Source organism: Miniopterus schreibersii, assembly GCF_964146895.1.
Source record: "Miniopterus schreibersii genome assembly, chromosome: 15".
NCBI lineage: Eukaryota > Metazoa > Chordata > Mammalia > Chiroptera > Miniopteridae > Miniopterus > Miniopterus schreibersii.
Window position 1 is genome coordinate 20693601 of NC_138115.1, and position 12682 is coordinate 20706282.

Genomic DNA, 12682 nt, shown 5'->3' on the forward strand with positions numbered 1-12682 from the left:
ATTAAAACTTGAGTTTGTAATTTCTAATCTAGTACTTTTATATTACATTGACTTTCAGATTATAAAATTCAACTAGAGTACTTTTTTTTTTAGAGAAAAAATTTTTTCTTTATTGATTCTAGAGAGAGGAAGGGAAAGAGAGGGAAAGAAGGAGAAAGAAAAACATCAATCGATTGCCTCCGCACATGCCCCCACCAGGGATTGAACCTGCAATTTGGGTATGTGCCCTGGCCAGGAATTGAACTTGCCACCTTTTGGTGTATGGGATGATGTTCCAACCAATGGAGCCACACTGGCCAGGGCTAGAGAATTTTTATAAGAGTTTATTTCAGCCAAACTGACAACACATGCTGGGAGCAAGATCTCAAATGCTCCTGGAGTACATTTTGAAAACAAACCTTGACCTCCTAAAATCAGTACATCATTTTTTTTTTTTTTTAATTTTATTTTTGTTTAAAATACTAAGTACATCATTATTAATACTCATTCTAGAGCCAACTCTCCTCTTTCTTAAATTCTGCTTGATTCTCAAACCCAGATATTTCATTTTAGCATGCTTACTCTTCCTTAATCTCAGTCTTCTACTACACAGGTGATTCACATGTGAACCATACTAAATTGTTTTTAAATCTCTGACAGCTTAAAAGGTCCCTAGCAGCTGATGTTTTTACCGAGAAGTCGTTTTCTGTTGCTTCTGGGACACTTGAATCTGGGACAAGCCATTTATTCTCTCTGTAACTTTTAATTTTATTGCATATCAAATTCGAATAAGAATTCTCCATTCCTTTTTTCCTCATAACAACTGTTATGAGAATGAATAGGCTAACTAGAACTGTAATGTTCAAAGTTAGCAAGGAGGTTCAGAGGACAGATACTGGAGCCATACTACCTGGGTTCAGATCCCAAAATACGAGCTGTATGACTTTAGGCAAATAAGCTGACATCTTTGTGCCTCAACTTCCTCATCTAAAAAAGGAGGGTAATAGTACCTAGCTCAGAGGATGTGGCTATGAAATGAGATAATGAATGTAAAGTGTGTAGAACACTGGCTTGCATATGGCTAGATAAATATCAGCTGCTGCTGCTAAGATGAGGAAATTTTATTTTTATTTGAATAGTTTATATGTTATTGTGTTAGAAAAGCTATAATTAGGACAGAAAACATTTCACATTGAGTCAAGTTTTTGAAAATACTAGTAAGAAAATAATAGGTGATAAAGCAAATGTATATTAACAATTAGTTAAAAGTTAAAATTTTAAAAAACATATATTAAGAAACCCCTAGACTTTCAAAATACGTTTATATTATAAAATTCAGGGGACATATTAACTAACTTACAAATACAGTGAATGAAAATAAAAGAATAAATAAAAGAATAAAAGAATATAGATGTTAAAATTTAAAAGTTATATATACTATTTCATTTATATGAAGTTCAAAACTAGATAAAACTAATATATGGTGGAAGTGCTCAGGTTAATAATTACTGGGAAGGGCAAAGGGGAGCCTTTTGGTGTGCTGGAAATATTGTATATCTTTATCTGAGTGGCAGTTACAGTGTATATATAGGTAAAAACTCACTGTGCTGCATACTTAAGATTTGTGTACTTTACTGTATGTGAAGTATACCTCAATAATAAAATTAAAAAATTAATAAAGCCTGAAATTTAAAAATCCTAGTAATAAGTGCAGTTTGAACAATTCTAAAACTATTTTATCTTGTTTTATTTTAGGTGCTTTTGAATATCCATGATAATGAAGTCATTGTGGGCATTGCATTGACAGAAGAGAGTCTCCACCGAAGAAATATCACACATTTTGGACCTACAACTCTTAGATCTACTCTCGCTTATGGGATGCTAAGGTAAGAGAGTGGGTTTGCAGTCTAGCTTAAAGTGACAATTTGGTTTCAAGTTTCCCTTCAAAACACTTTAATTTCTTGTGAGGTACTGTGTTGGGATTTAGTGGATAAAGAATAGGATAAAAAGCTAATGATCTGTTCCTTTCCCTTGTATCCAGTGTTGATTCTTTGTGATCCTGAAAATATCACTTAATTACTGTCTCAGGGTTTTTTTCTTTTTTTGTATAATTTTTTTTTTTTCTTTTTTTAATATCTCTTTATTGATTTCAGAGAGAGGAAGGGAGAGGGAGAGAGAGGAAACATCAGTGCTGAGAGAGTCATTGATTGGCTGCCTCCTGCACACACCCCCACTGGGGATCGAGCCCACAACCCAGACATGTGCCTTGACTGGGAATTGAACCTCGATCTCTGGATTATAAGTAAATGCTCAACCTCTGAGCCATGCCGGCTGGGCCTGTCTCAGTTTTCTTGATTTAAAAATGGGAACGATAGTTTTCATCAACCTATTGAATGGGGTTGCCACTTTTCTGTTTAGAAAGAATATACTGTATGTTGAGAAATAGAGAAAATTTTACTTTGTTTCATTTCTGTCAGTGAAGCAGATGAAAGCAGAGATTTTTTTTAAGTGTCTAATGTGTAAATGAACACAGCTTTTACTTATATTTTTAAATTTTATAATCACTGCAACCCAGGAATCATCCTGGAATTTTCCACTTTTCCAAATGCAAGACCCAGCTTGCTTTCTCCTTTTCCCTGTTCCCTTTTATATTAGGTGCTTCTTCCCACCAGTCAGACAAGTTGTCTTCTCTAGGTTTCTGTTTTTTAGAGTGCAAAATGAATTTGCTGTGAGACTTAAAGGAGTATTAGTGAGGAGTCAATGCAAAAACATATGCAAAATACCTCCTGAATACAGTGTCTGGCATATCACAGTTCAACACAGAACCCATCAATTTGATGACAATAATAGAAAACTGGGGCCATTTGATTAATTCTTCCTTTACTTAACAAGCATGTACTATTTGTGGTGTAGGAGCCAGGGATATGGATAGTTATTTTGTGTGCAACTATTAAAAACCTATGTAAGCTAGTTTAAGATTAAAAAAAAAAAAAAAAAGTAATGATGGCATGGGAAGGAGATTTATTGGAAAAATACTGAGAAATCTTTGGAAATCCACAGAAAAACTGAAAGCCAAGATCTGGTTCCTACTCAAGAAGAGGAAAACTACCATTTAAACCTAGGCAGTCATTTTTGTCTCTCCTGGGAGTTTGTGTGCTCTTTTCTCTGCTCATGTGTGCAAATGGCTGCCCCTCATCTACATTTATGTATTTCCAATTTCAAATGACTAGCTCCATAGTGCCTAGGACTTCTAATTCTTTATTCCCAGTTCTTGGAAGAGAGAATCTGATTGACATAGTCTTAGTCAAGTGTTCACCCAGACCCTGGCAGCAGTGGCTGGGAGTAGAGGGTTGCTTACTGCCAACAGGGTTGCCAACGATTTTGTTGCCTTGTGTTGAGGGGCAGGAACAGGGAGGTAGAGCTAGACAGGTATTAAAATAAGAATCCAGTGTTATTCCCAAGAATCTGAAGTCTTGTGAGGGAGATAAATAATTATCTTACTTGTAATAAATACCATAATAGAATGTGAAAGGACTAGCAGGATAAAAGGAGAAACCTAATGACCTGTCAGAGGACGGGGTGCTTCACAGAGGAGGTGACATTTTAGCCACTAACAGTAATGTCACTAATCCTTACTCTATCACCTATTAGTTTTATGTCTATGGACAGGTTTTGCATCAGCTTATCTGTAAAATGAAAATAATAATAGTGACCTACCTAATAGGATTATTAAAGGATTAAATGAGATGATGTGAGCAAAGAGTTAAATCCATGCCTGGCAAATACAGCAGGTCTTCAAATAGCATTGTTTCTTTGTAGCACTGATGAGATGCCAGACATGCTGTAGGAACTTATCTCTTGTTTATAGCCATTAGCCTGTTGTAAAATTGGTTCCATTATGTCATTTCGCTTAATGTCGCAGAACCTATCAATGACATCAAGTGAGGAATTGCTGTACTAAGTACAACAAATATTTTTATAGCAAGGTTATTATCTTTAAAATTTATAAGGAAATGAATACTGAATGTCTAATTGCCACTCAACTTACATTGTACATGTTCTACTTGAAACATGTTCGGAGTTTTTTAAAAATGTAAAATACAGGTTTATATGCAAAATAATGTGCTTTCTAAAGCCATACATGTATATTAAAAGATCTAGAAACTAAGTTCCATCTGGAATGAAATGGGATTTTGTATAATAGTAAGAGGGTACTTTTAGTTATATGTAATGCTTTTTTTTAACTGCTAAGATATAGAGTCAACATGTAATTACAAATTGATTTTTTAAATGAATACTGGTTGGTGTTGCTTCATGCTAATATAAACAGGTCCTTGATTTTATAGCTTCAGAAATAGTCACTGTAGAAGCCTCAGATGTTGGCTGAAGTCTATTCACATAGGTTGTGTTCTTTTCCCTAGGCTCTGTGCTCCTCAACCTTCTGATATAATAGTTGATCCGATGTGTGGAACAGGGGCAATACCAATAGAGGTAATAACTTTTCTTTAGCTTATAATAAACAAATGTTACATCTGGAATGTCCTAGAACCCATGGGCACGTTAGACAAAATGAATGAGATCACCAAGATTGGGTAAGTGGACCCAAGGGTTTGAAAGAATTACTCTAGTAAAGCTGGAACTTCTGTGTAAAGGATGTAACCACTTATTACAAATAGCCAAGAACTAGGTAGATTGTAAATTATATTTATTCAGTGGATTAAAGAGGAGGCCGAGAATTACAAACTGATGAGTCCGTTTTCTGTAATAGACAAGCAGGTAGAATTGAATGGAAAAGATCATTGAAGGCATAAGCATAAACTGAAGGAAGGCATTTCATCTTTATAAAATTATGTTTCTTAATCCACTTAGGTTCTTGGAGTAAATGTAGTTGTAAAAAAGGGAAACCTATGGACAATATTTAGATTTTTTTTTTAGGAAGTCTATCAAGGTTACATACCAAATGTTCTTAAGTAGTTTTCAAAATTACTGTGACATTGAGAGGACTCAAAAATAGCCTAAAGTAAAGCAAGACATGGAAAGGCATTTTCTAAGTGGAGAACAATTAACAGAAGAGTCTTCTTGAATCAATGTTATGTATATTTTTGTTTGTTTAATCTTTACCCAAGGATATTTTCTCTGTTGGCTTTTAGAGAGAGGAAGGTGGGAGGAGAGAGAGAGAAACATCAATGTGAAAGAGACGAATCAACTGGTTGCCTCCCACACATGCCCCATCCAAGGCTGGAGATCAAGACTGCAACCCAGGTATGTGCCCTTGACCAGGAACCAAACCCTCGACCCTTTGGTACATGGGCCGATGCTATAACCACTGAGCAACACCAGCCAGGGCAATGTTATGTATACTTTTATAAATAAATTTGGAAAAGAGAACTCCCAGTAAAATTGCTTAAATTTGTGAAACATTGTAAATTCTTACATGTAGTACACCTAAAGCCAATGGGAGAGACACCATAGATCAGCGATTTTCAACCAGTATGCCAAAAGAATTTTTAAAACATGCAATACCTGACTATTTGGTCAGGGGCACTGACCTCATTTCCCTTAGATTGTCAAAAAAATTACAACAGCCAACACAACAATAGCCGTCTGGTGTGAACCATAAATATGTAGGTCATATAATAATAGAGTTGCATCTTATTGGTCACATCACATAATAAGGTTGCATCTAATTGGTTAATTCTTGGTATCAGAAATCCTTATATGCAGGTATAGGCACCTGACTTTTTTTTAAGTCATTTTGGAGCAAAAAGGGTAGATAGTTACTATTATTATTATTATTATTATTATTATTGAAATCAATCAAATAAAAAAATATGTATTTTGGTGTGCAGCACAGTTTTAGTAATTAGTTTATGCATGCCATGAGATGAAAAAGGTTGAAAATCGCTGCCATAGATTCTTTGAGTGGGCAGAAAACGAATAGATGAGCAAGTCCAAAGCAACCCACAAAGGGAAAAGTAATCCAGACTGCAATTAGGAAATGACATCTGTCATTTGGGAGTTAAAATTCCAGAAGGAAATCACAGTAGTCTAGGTGACTACTGTTTTCTGCTCATGTCTGCTAGAGAAATTTACTGTGGCTTAAGAGACCCACACATTGAAAACTCAGTTGTCAAGAATAATTCTGGGAACAAAGCAGAGTTTTTCTTTAGCATTAAACCATGATGTTTCTATGAAATTGCAGGGAAGGTCACTACACATCAAAATATATACAACAACCCTGGCCAGCATGGCTTAGTGGTTAAGAGTGTCAGCCAGTGCACCAAAGTGTCAGGGGTTCAATTCCCAGTCAAGAGCACGGACCTGGGTTGCAGGTTTGCTCCCCAACCCTGGTCGGCGTGTGCCGGAGACAGCCAGTTGATGTGTCTTTCTTGCATTGATGTTTCTCTCTCTCTTTCTCTCTCTCCCTTTCTCCCTTTCCCTTTCCCCCTCCTCTCTCCCACTCTTTTTGAAAAGCAATGGAAAAAATAACTCAGGTGAGGATTAACAAAAAAATATATATGTGTGTGTGTGTACATATACACACACACACATACACAACAGAGTTAGAAAGTCCAAAAAAGGCCCTCCCCCTAAAAAAAAAAACACATTAAGGCATTTCCATGTAAGGGTAGACATGAGGATGTAAATATAGAAAAACCTAAGCTGATATATGATCAAAATGAATGAAATTATCAAAGGAATTGACAAGGTGTATGTATAGATTTGTTCACCAAAGTATAAAATACTTGATTTAGAATACTCCTCTTAAAACTTGGAAGTATTACAAAACTCATCTCTTTTAGAGACTGGACATCTAAATAGGTGTTGAAGGAAAAAATGAATGTTGGGGAATCAGTATCACCTGAGAGGCTTTCATCAAACTCTCTAGGTCTCTGCCACATCCCCTGTACACCACCCCCCTACATCGCCCTCAAGTGCCTGGACAAAAGAAAAAGCTGTGAAGCACTGTGTTCACGGATGAGAGTGTATGACCATTTAAAAAGGAAGAGGTGCTTGTTACTCATCCCTAAACAGAGCGCAGAACTTTCACTGCCTTCATTTCAGAAGCCTGTTAATCTGCATAGAACATTGTTCAGGCCTAGGGTAGTATGTCACCTCATTCCACAAATGATATGTAACAGCTGTGTATTTACATTCTGCTGACATGTTTTTGACTTAAAATTATAAATTCCTTTCAGGGATATGGTGGTTATCATTCAAAAACCTATACAATGGAGATTACATTTTATTTTGAAATTCTCAAATATTCCAGCATGTCAGATTATGTAAAATCCCATACTCACAAAAGGATATAAGTTGTTCAGTTTGATTTGGTTGTTTTTTCAAACTACATTTGTATTTTAAGGTCTGTGAGGCCTATTATGTGCCAGATACTGCTGGGTGAGAGACTGAATAAAATTCCAGACCTGAGTTCTCTGATTTGTTGAATCAGACAGGTATAGAAGTAATTTAAAAGAGAACGAGTGCAATGACAGAGATATGTACACAGTGCCTTGGGGAGGGGCAAATGAGGCAGCTTAGAGTTGGGGTTTATGTCACACAGCTAGGTCTTGAAAGATGAGTAGTTCAGCAAGCAGAGAAAGAACAGGAGGGCATTTCAAGCAGGGGGAATAGCAAAGTTGACAATATGAAGTGTTTTGCCACTTTTGAAAAGCACTGGACTATTGGATTGGATGTCTTTGTTTATTGACAGTTGATTAAAATGATTTTTTTTCTTTATTTTTTTGCAGTTTGTGACTTCTGTTTCAACATATACTCTTGTCTTTTAGGGGGCTACGGAATGGTCTAACTGTTTTCATATTGCTGGTGATAATAACCCATTGGCTGTGAATAGAGCAGCAAATAACATCTCATCTTTACTGACCAAGAGCCAAATTAAAGAAGGGTAAATTTTGTTTTTTTAATCCTCACCTGAGGATATGCTTACTGATTTTTAGAGAGAGGGGACAGGAGAGAGACTGAAAAACATCGGTTGCTTTCGGTATGTGCCCCAACCCAGGATCAAACTCACAACCTAGGTATGTGCCCTGAGACTCAAACCACAACCTTTCTGTATACGGGTCAATGCTCTAACCAACTGAGCCACACCGGCCAGGGCAAAGAAGGGTAAACATTTTAAAGTTTCTATAGCATTGCTTCGGCTTAGACACTGACTTTATGAATACCTCCAGTGCATTGTGACATCATTTAACCAAAATGAACATATCAAGACTCCATTTCAACTTTAAAAGATTTTTTATTGATTGATTTTAGAGAGGGGGAGAGAGAGAAACATCAGTTTTTTTGTCCCACTTATTTATGCATTCATTAGTTGATTTCTGTATGTGCCCTGATCAGGAATCAAACCTGCAACCTTGGCATGTTGGGATGACACTCTAAGCACTGAGCCATGCTGGGCAGGGCTATAAATATATTTTTAATGAGGAAATTTTTTTTTTATTACAGCTGACTTTTATGCAAAGTACTCCTGTTGATGACCATATTCTATAGATTTTGATAATTCTCTATTTTGGTTACTTTCTACAGTTGTATACTTGATGGTCTCTCTGATCAGTTGTTTAGAATGATGCTTTTCAAACTTTAATGTGCCTATGAATTACCTGGGACCCTACCCTATTAACATACAGATTCTGATTCACTAGGTTTAGAATGGGACCTAGGACTGTATTTCCTAGCAAGCTTCTGGACAATGTTGATGCTGCTGGTCTGTGGCTCAGCTTTGAGTAGCAAGGATAGTTTTAATTTATTTTTGATTACTTATATTTTATTATGAATTTTTATGGTATGTTTTGTTTCATATGAGATTTTCTTGAGACTTAGTACATGACCAGGCTTTTTTGAAATCTGATAGCCATTTTAAAACATTTTTCTACTTTCTGAATATTTTTGTTTTTCAGACCCTCTGCACCTTCACTTTTTGTCTGTTCTAACTGTACTACTACTTACGTAGATTTTTAATATTTTTTGGCGTATATTGTTTTGTTGTAGTTATTGGCGTTTGTGATTGTGAAACTCTATTTTCAGTATGTTTCTCCCCACCCTTCATTATATCGTCATTGCTTCACTGCATTTTTTTCTTTAACTCTTCATTATTAAATATCAATAGTATAACCCTTCATTTCTGCTCATAATTGATTTTCCTTTGATTCTTAGCCTGTGTATCATTGCCTGTTCTATTTTATTTCTTAAACCAGTAGCTTTGCCTTAATGGGATTTAAATTATGTTTTTACTGTCTTCTGTCATTTACTTTTTTAAATTGATTTTAGAAAGAAGGGAGGGGGAGAGAAACATCGATTTGTTGTTCCACTTATTTATGCATTCATTGGTTGGTTCTTGTTATGTGCCCTGAACAGAGATCAAAAAACCCACAACCTTGGCGCACTGGGACCAACGCTCTAACCAATTAAACTACCTGACCTGAGCCTGTCCTTTTTTTTTAATCTTAACTTTCTTTGCTGCTTAATAGTATGGTATGTGTGTATATATATATTTTTAATCGTCAAGTACCTCCATATTTACTAATTTTACATGTGTTTTCAGGTCTCCTGTTATTACTAAGTAGCTTTAACAAACTTTATCCTTTAGATGTGTGTCACCTCACCTTTTTTTCCTCTTAAGCGCTAATCCACTGTCTTTTATCAGTGTCTTACATCACCAGTTACATAATTTACTGTTGCAATCGTTTTCATAGTTGTCTATTACAGTTGTGTTGCAATCTTGTTTTTCCCCTTAATCCTTTTTCTTAAATCATAAATGAAGCAGATGTAATCTTTTGCAAGCTAATCCTAACCATTAAAAAAATGTTGTCATTCTTACAGATTTGGCTTTATCTTATAAACTTATGCTTTCTCTACATTCTACTTTTAAAATTTTGCTTATTGTCAATATCAATTGATATTTTAGTAGCATTTTGTGCTTTATAGCAGTCTCTTCAGAAAAAGTTTATTTTAAATTTCATGTGTTGAAGCACGTTTCCTTTGTCCCCACAGCAAACTGTCCTGGGGCTTGCCCATAGATGCTATTCAGTGGGATATCTGCAATCTGCCATTGAGAACTGGCTCTGTGGACATTATTGTAACAGACATGCCATTTGGAAAAAGGTGGGACTTACTTTTTTAAAATATGAGTTTTACTTTCACTTGTTATACTAATACCTGTGTCTTCTAAACCTGTTGTATTTTCTTTTTGTCAGAATTCTTTCCTTTAGCAGACTGTCAGCACAGCAATTTTCACTAAAGTATTATATGATAATGTATTCACTCATTTTTTTCTTTTGAAAACTGAGGAATGTGTTACATTTTATTCCTGACCATCACAGTAAGTTCATCCTCTCTCTAGTCCATTGTTGAATTAAACTTCACACAGAAAGGTTGAGGAAAACTTGGGTACATTTCTCAGTATAAATTATTTGTAATCACTGATTTGGATTCTAAAATTTGACTGCTCATGCTCAATAAGGGCAATTTATATACTTAACAGTTCTCAGTGTTTTTTTCTAAACTAATTTGTCCAATTCAAAATTCTCTGCAATTTAAGTCTGACCACTCATTTCATTGACGTATGATGGCAAAGCTCTGGCTTCTTAATGGCAACCGCTCAGGATCTTATTGAAATGAGATTTTTGTGTTGTTTTTTGTTGTTGTTGTTAATCCTCACCCAAGGATATTTTTCCCATTGATTTTTAGAGAGAATGGAAGGGGGAGGGTAGACAGGGGAATGGAGAAACGACTCCAGAGACACATCAATTGGGGTGGGGATGGAACCTGCAACCATTACATGCCCTTGACCAGAAATCGAACCCACAACCCTTTGGTGCACAGGCCAACACTCCACTGTGCCACACCAGCCAAAAGCATGCAATGTTTTTAATAACTTCTCACATAGTCCTAGATATTTTTTGCACATTTGACTCATGGGACCTTCTTTTATAGGATGGGCTCCAAGAAAAGAAACTGGAACCTTTATCCAGCTTGCCTATGGGAGATGAGCCGTGTATGTAAACCAGGGACAGGCCGAGCTGCACTACTTACTCAGGACAAGAAATGCTTTACCAAGGTGCTGTACAGTAACTTAAGAACAGCCTGTGGCAACTTTAGGATCTTAAGTAGACCTGGGGATATTAGTTTGAGCAGGATTCGTGTTCCCTCCCCCATTGTTTCTTATTGGCAACTAAGACCCCTGGTTGGTCTAGAAACAGATAGGTCATTGAAACTAATTACTTTTATGCCTTTTTTGTGTGTGCACAGGCATTATCTGGAATGGAACATGTATGGCGGAAGGTGCACACTGTCTGGGTGAACATAGGCGGTCTTCATGCTGCAGTTTACCTTCTGAACCGAACACCTCAAGCTTTTGTTCATCCTTCAGAACAAGATAAAGAGGAACTTCTTGGCAATGCAAAGAATGAAGATTAATAGTATTTGTGCTTCCCAACACTGGAAATGCCAGAATGATCTTACTTTGAGAGAAAATAGTATTAACAAGAGTGCAGTTCACAGTTTAAATTGGTCTAAAGCTCTTCACCCTGGTTAGCAAAAGGTGTGAATGTAACATCATGGAATTGAAAGCCTTATAGGAGAAGAATATTTCTCTCTTTGGAGCTGTTGTGAAGAGGTAGCTGGGCAATTGGTACTTTTCCTGAAATACTTTAAAGATGCCAAGCCTACTAATATGCTCTGGGATTTGGGTTTACATTTTATTTTCAGGCTTTATACCAGTTCCTGTTTTCCATTGTAGCTACCTGGCCTAATGGAAAGGCAGAGAACATAATCATAGCATCTTAGGCAACAAAGATATTGCCTATGTAGTTTTGCTGTTTAGTTGCTCAAGTTCTTTTTACTTCAACCTTAAAAAGATGAAGCATTACATTTTGTGAAATAGTGTTTGCCCCATGACAAGATGAAATCTCATAAGACCTATAGGAAAGTTTACCATCAGCCTTAAAAATTAAAATATGCATGTTATTCAGGTTAATATATAGAATAGAGGACTAGGATTTAGCAGAGGAATTACAAAGATACATTTTTATTTGTAAATAGCAGCAAATACATTGGTAGGTGATGTATGGGACCAACAAGTCAAATTTTTAAAGAAATTTTATTTTTCAGTGCACAAAAGTGGTGTTACTTTTCAAAGTCAAACATAAACCTGTCAAAATATTTTTGGTTTCTTAAAAGGACAGACTGGTGTATCTTTGAATTAAAAACTTCACCTTAGTTCTTTGTTGTTTTCTCTTGGGTTACTATTCATATTTAGATGCTTTTCCAGTTGCAGAATGGCCTTCCTGAGATAGTGGAAAATTAAATGACCTCAACATTATTAAGTCCTTGTGAAAAACAGCACTTCCCTGGGACACAGTACTTGGGCTTTATGTGAAATTCTTTATGGTACTCAGTTTATTTTATAGATTCTGGCTACACTAAGCTTAGATTTTCAATGTCATATTAAATACTAATTACTTTTGATGTCTCACATTTAGAATAAAAGGACACAGTACTTCTTTGAAAGAACAGTTCACATTAGTAGCACAGCCAACATTCCTAGTCAGGTTTTCTTTCTGATATACTATCTCACACTTAAGAATGAGTGCCATCATCAGAACGTAGTTGTATTATGGGTTCAAGATAAAACAACTTTTCACCTCTGATAAAAGAAACCATTTAAACTAAGTGTCGGTCAGAA

General features: G+C 35.9%; 1 protein-coding gene across 4 annotated transcripts in view; it reads left to right on the forward strand.

The window, feature by feature from the left end:
* Positions 1-12216, forward strand: part of THUMPD3 (THUMP domain 3 tRNA guanosine methyltransferase) — a 188941-nt gene extending 176725 nt beyond the window's left edge. For all 4 annotated transcript variants that reach the window (XM_081160011.1, XM_081160012.1, XM_081160013.1 and 1 more), the window contains exons 5-10: positions 1735-1865; positions 4401-4470; positions 7770-7885; positions 9991-10101; positions 10933-11056; positions 11248-12216. In XM_081160011.1, coding sequence (XP_081016137.1) covers positions 1735-1865; positions 4401-4470; positions 7770-7885; positions 9991-10101; positions 10933-11056; positions 11248-11415 — 720 coding nt within the window. In that variant the 3' untranslated portion in view covers positions 11416-12216. The remainder of the gene's footprint in view (positions 1-1734; positions 1866-4400; positions 4471-7769; positions 7886-9990; positions 10102-10932; positions 11057-11247) is intronic.
* The last annotated feature ends 466 nt before the right edge of the window (positions 12217-12682 follow it).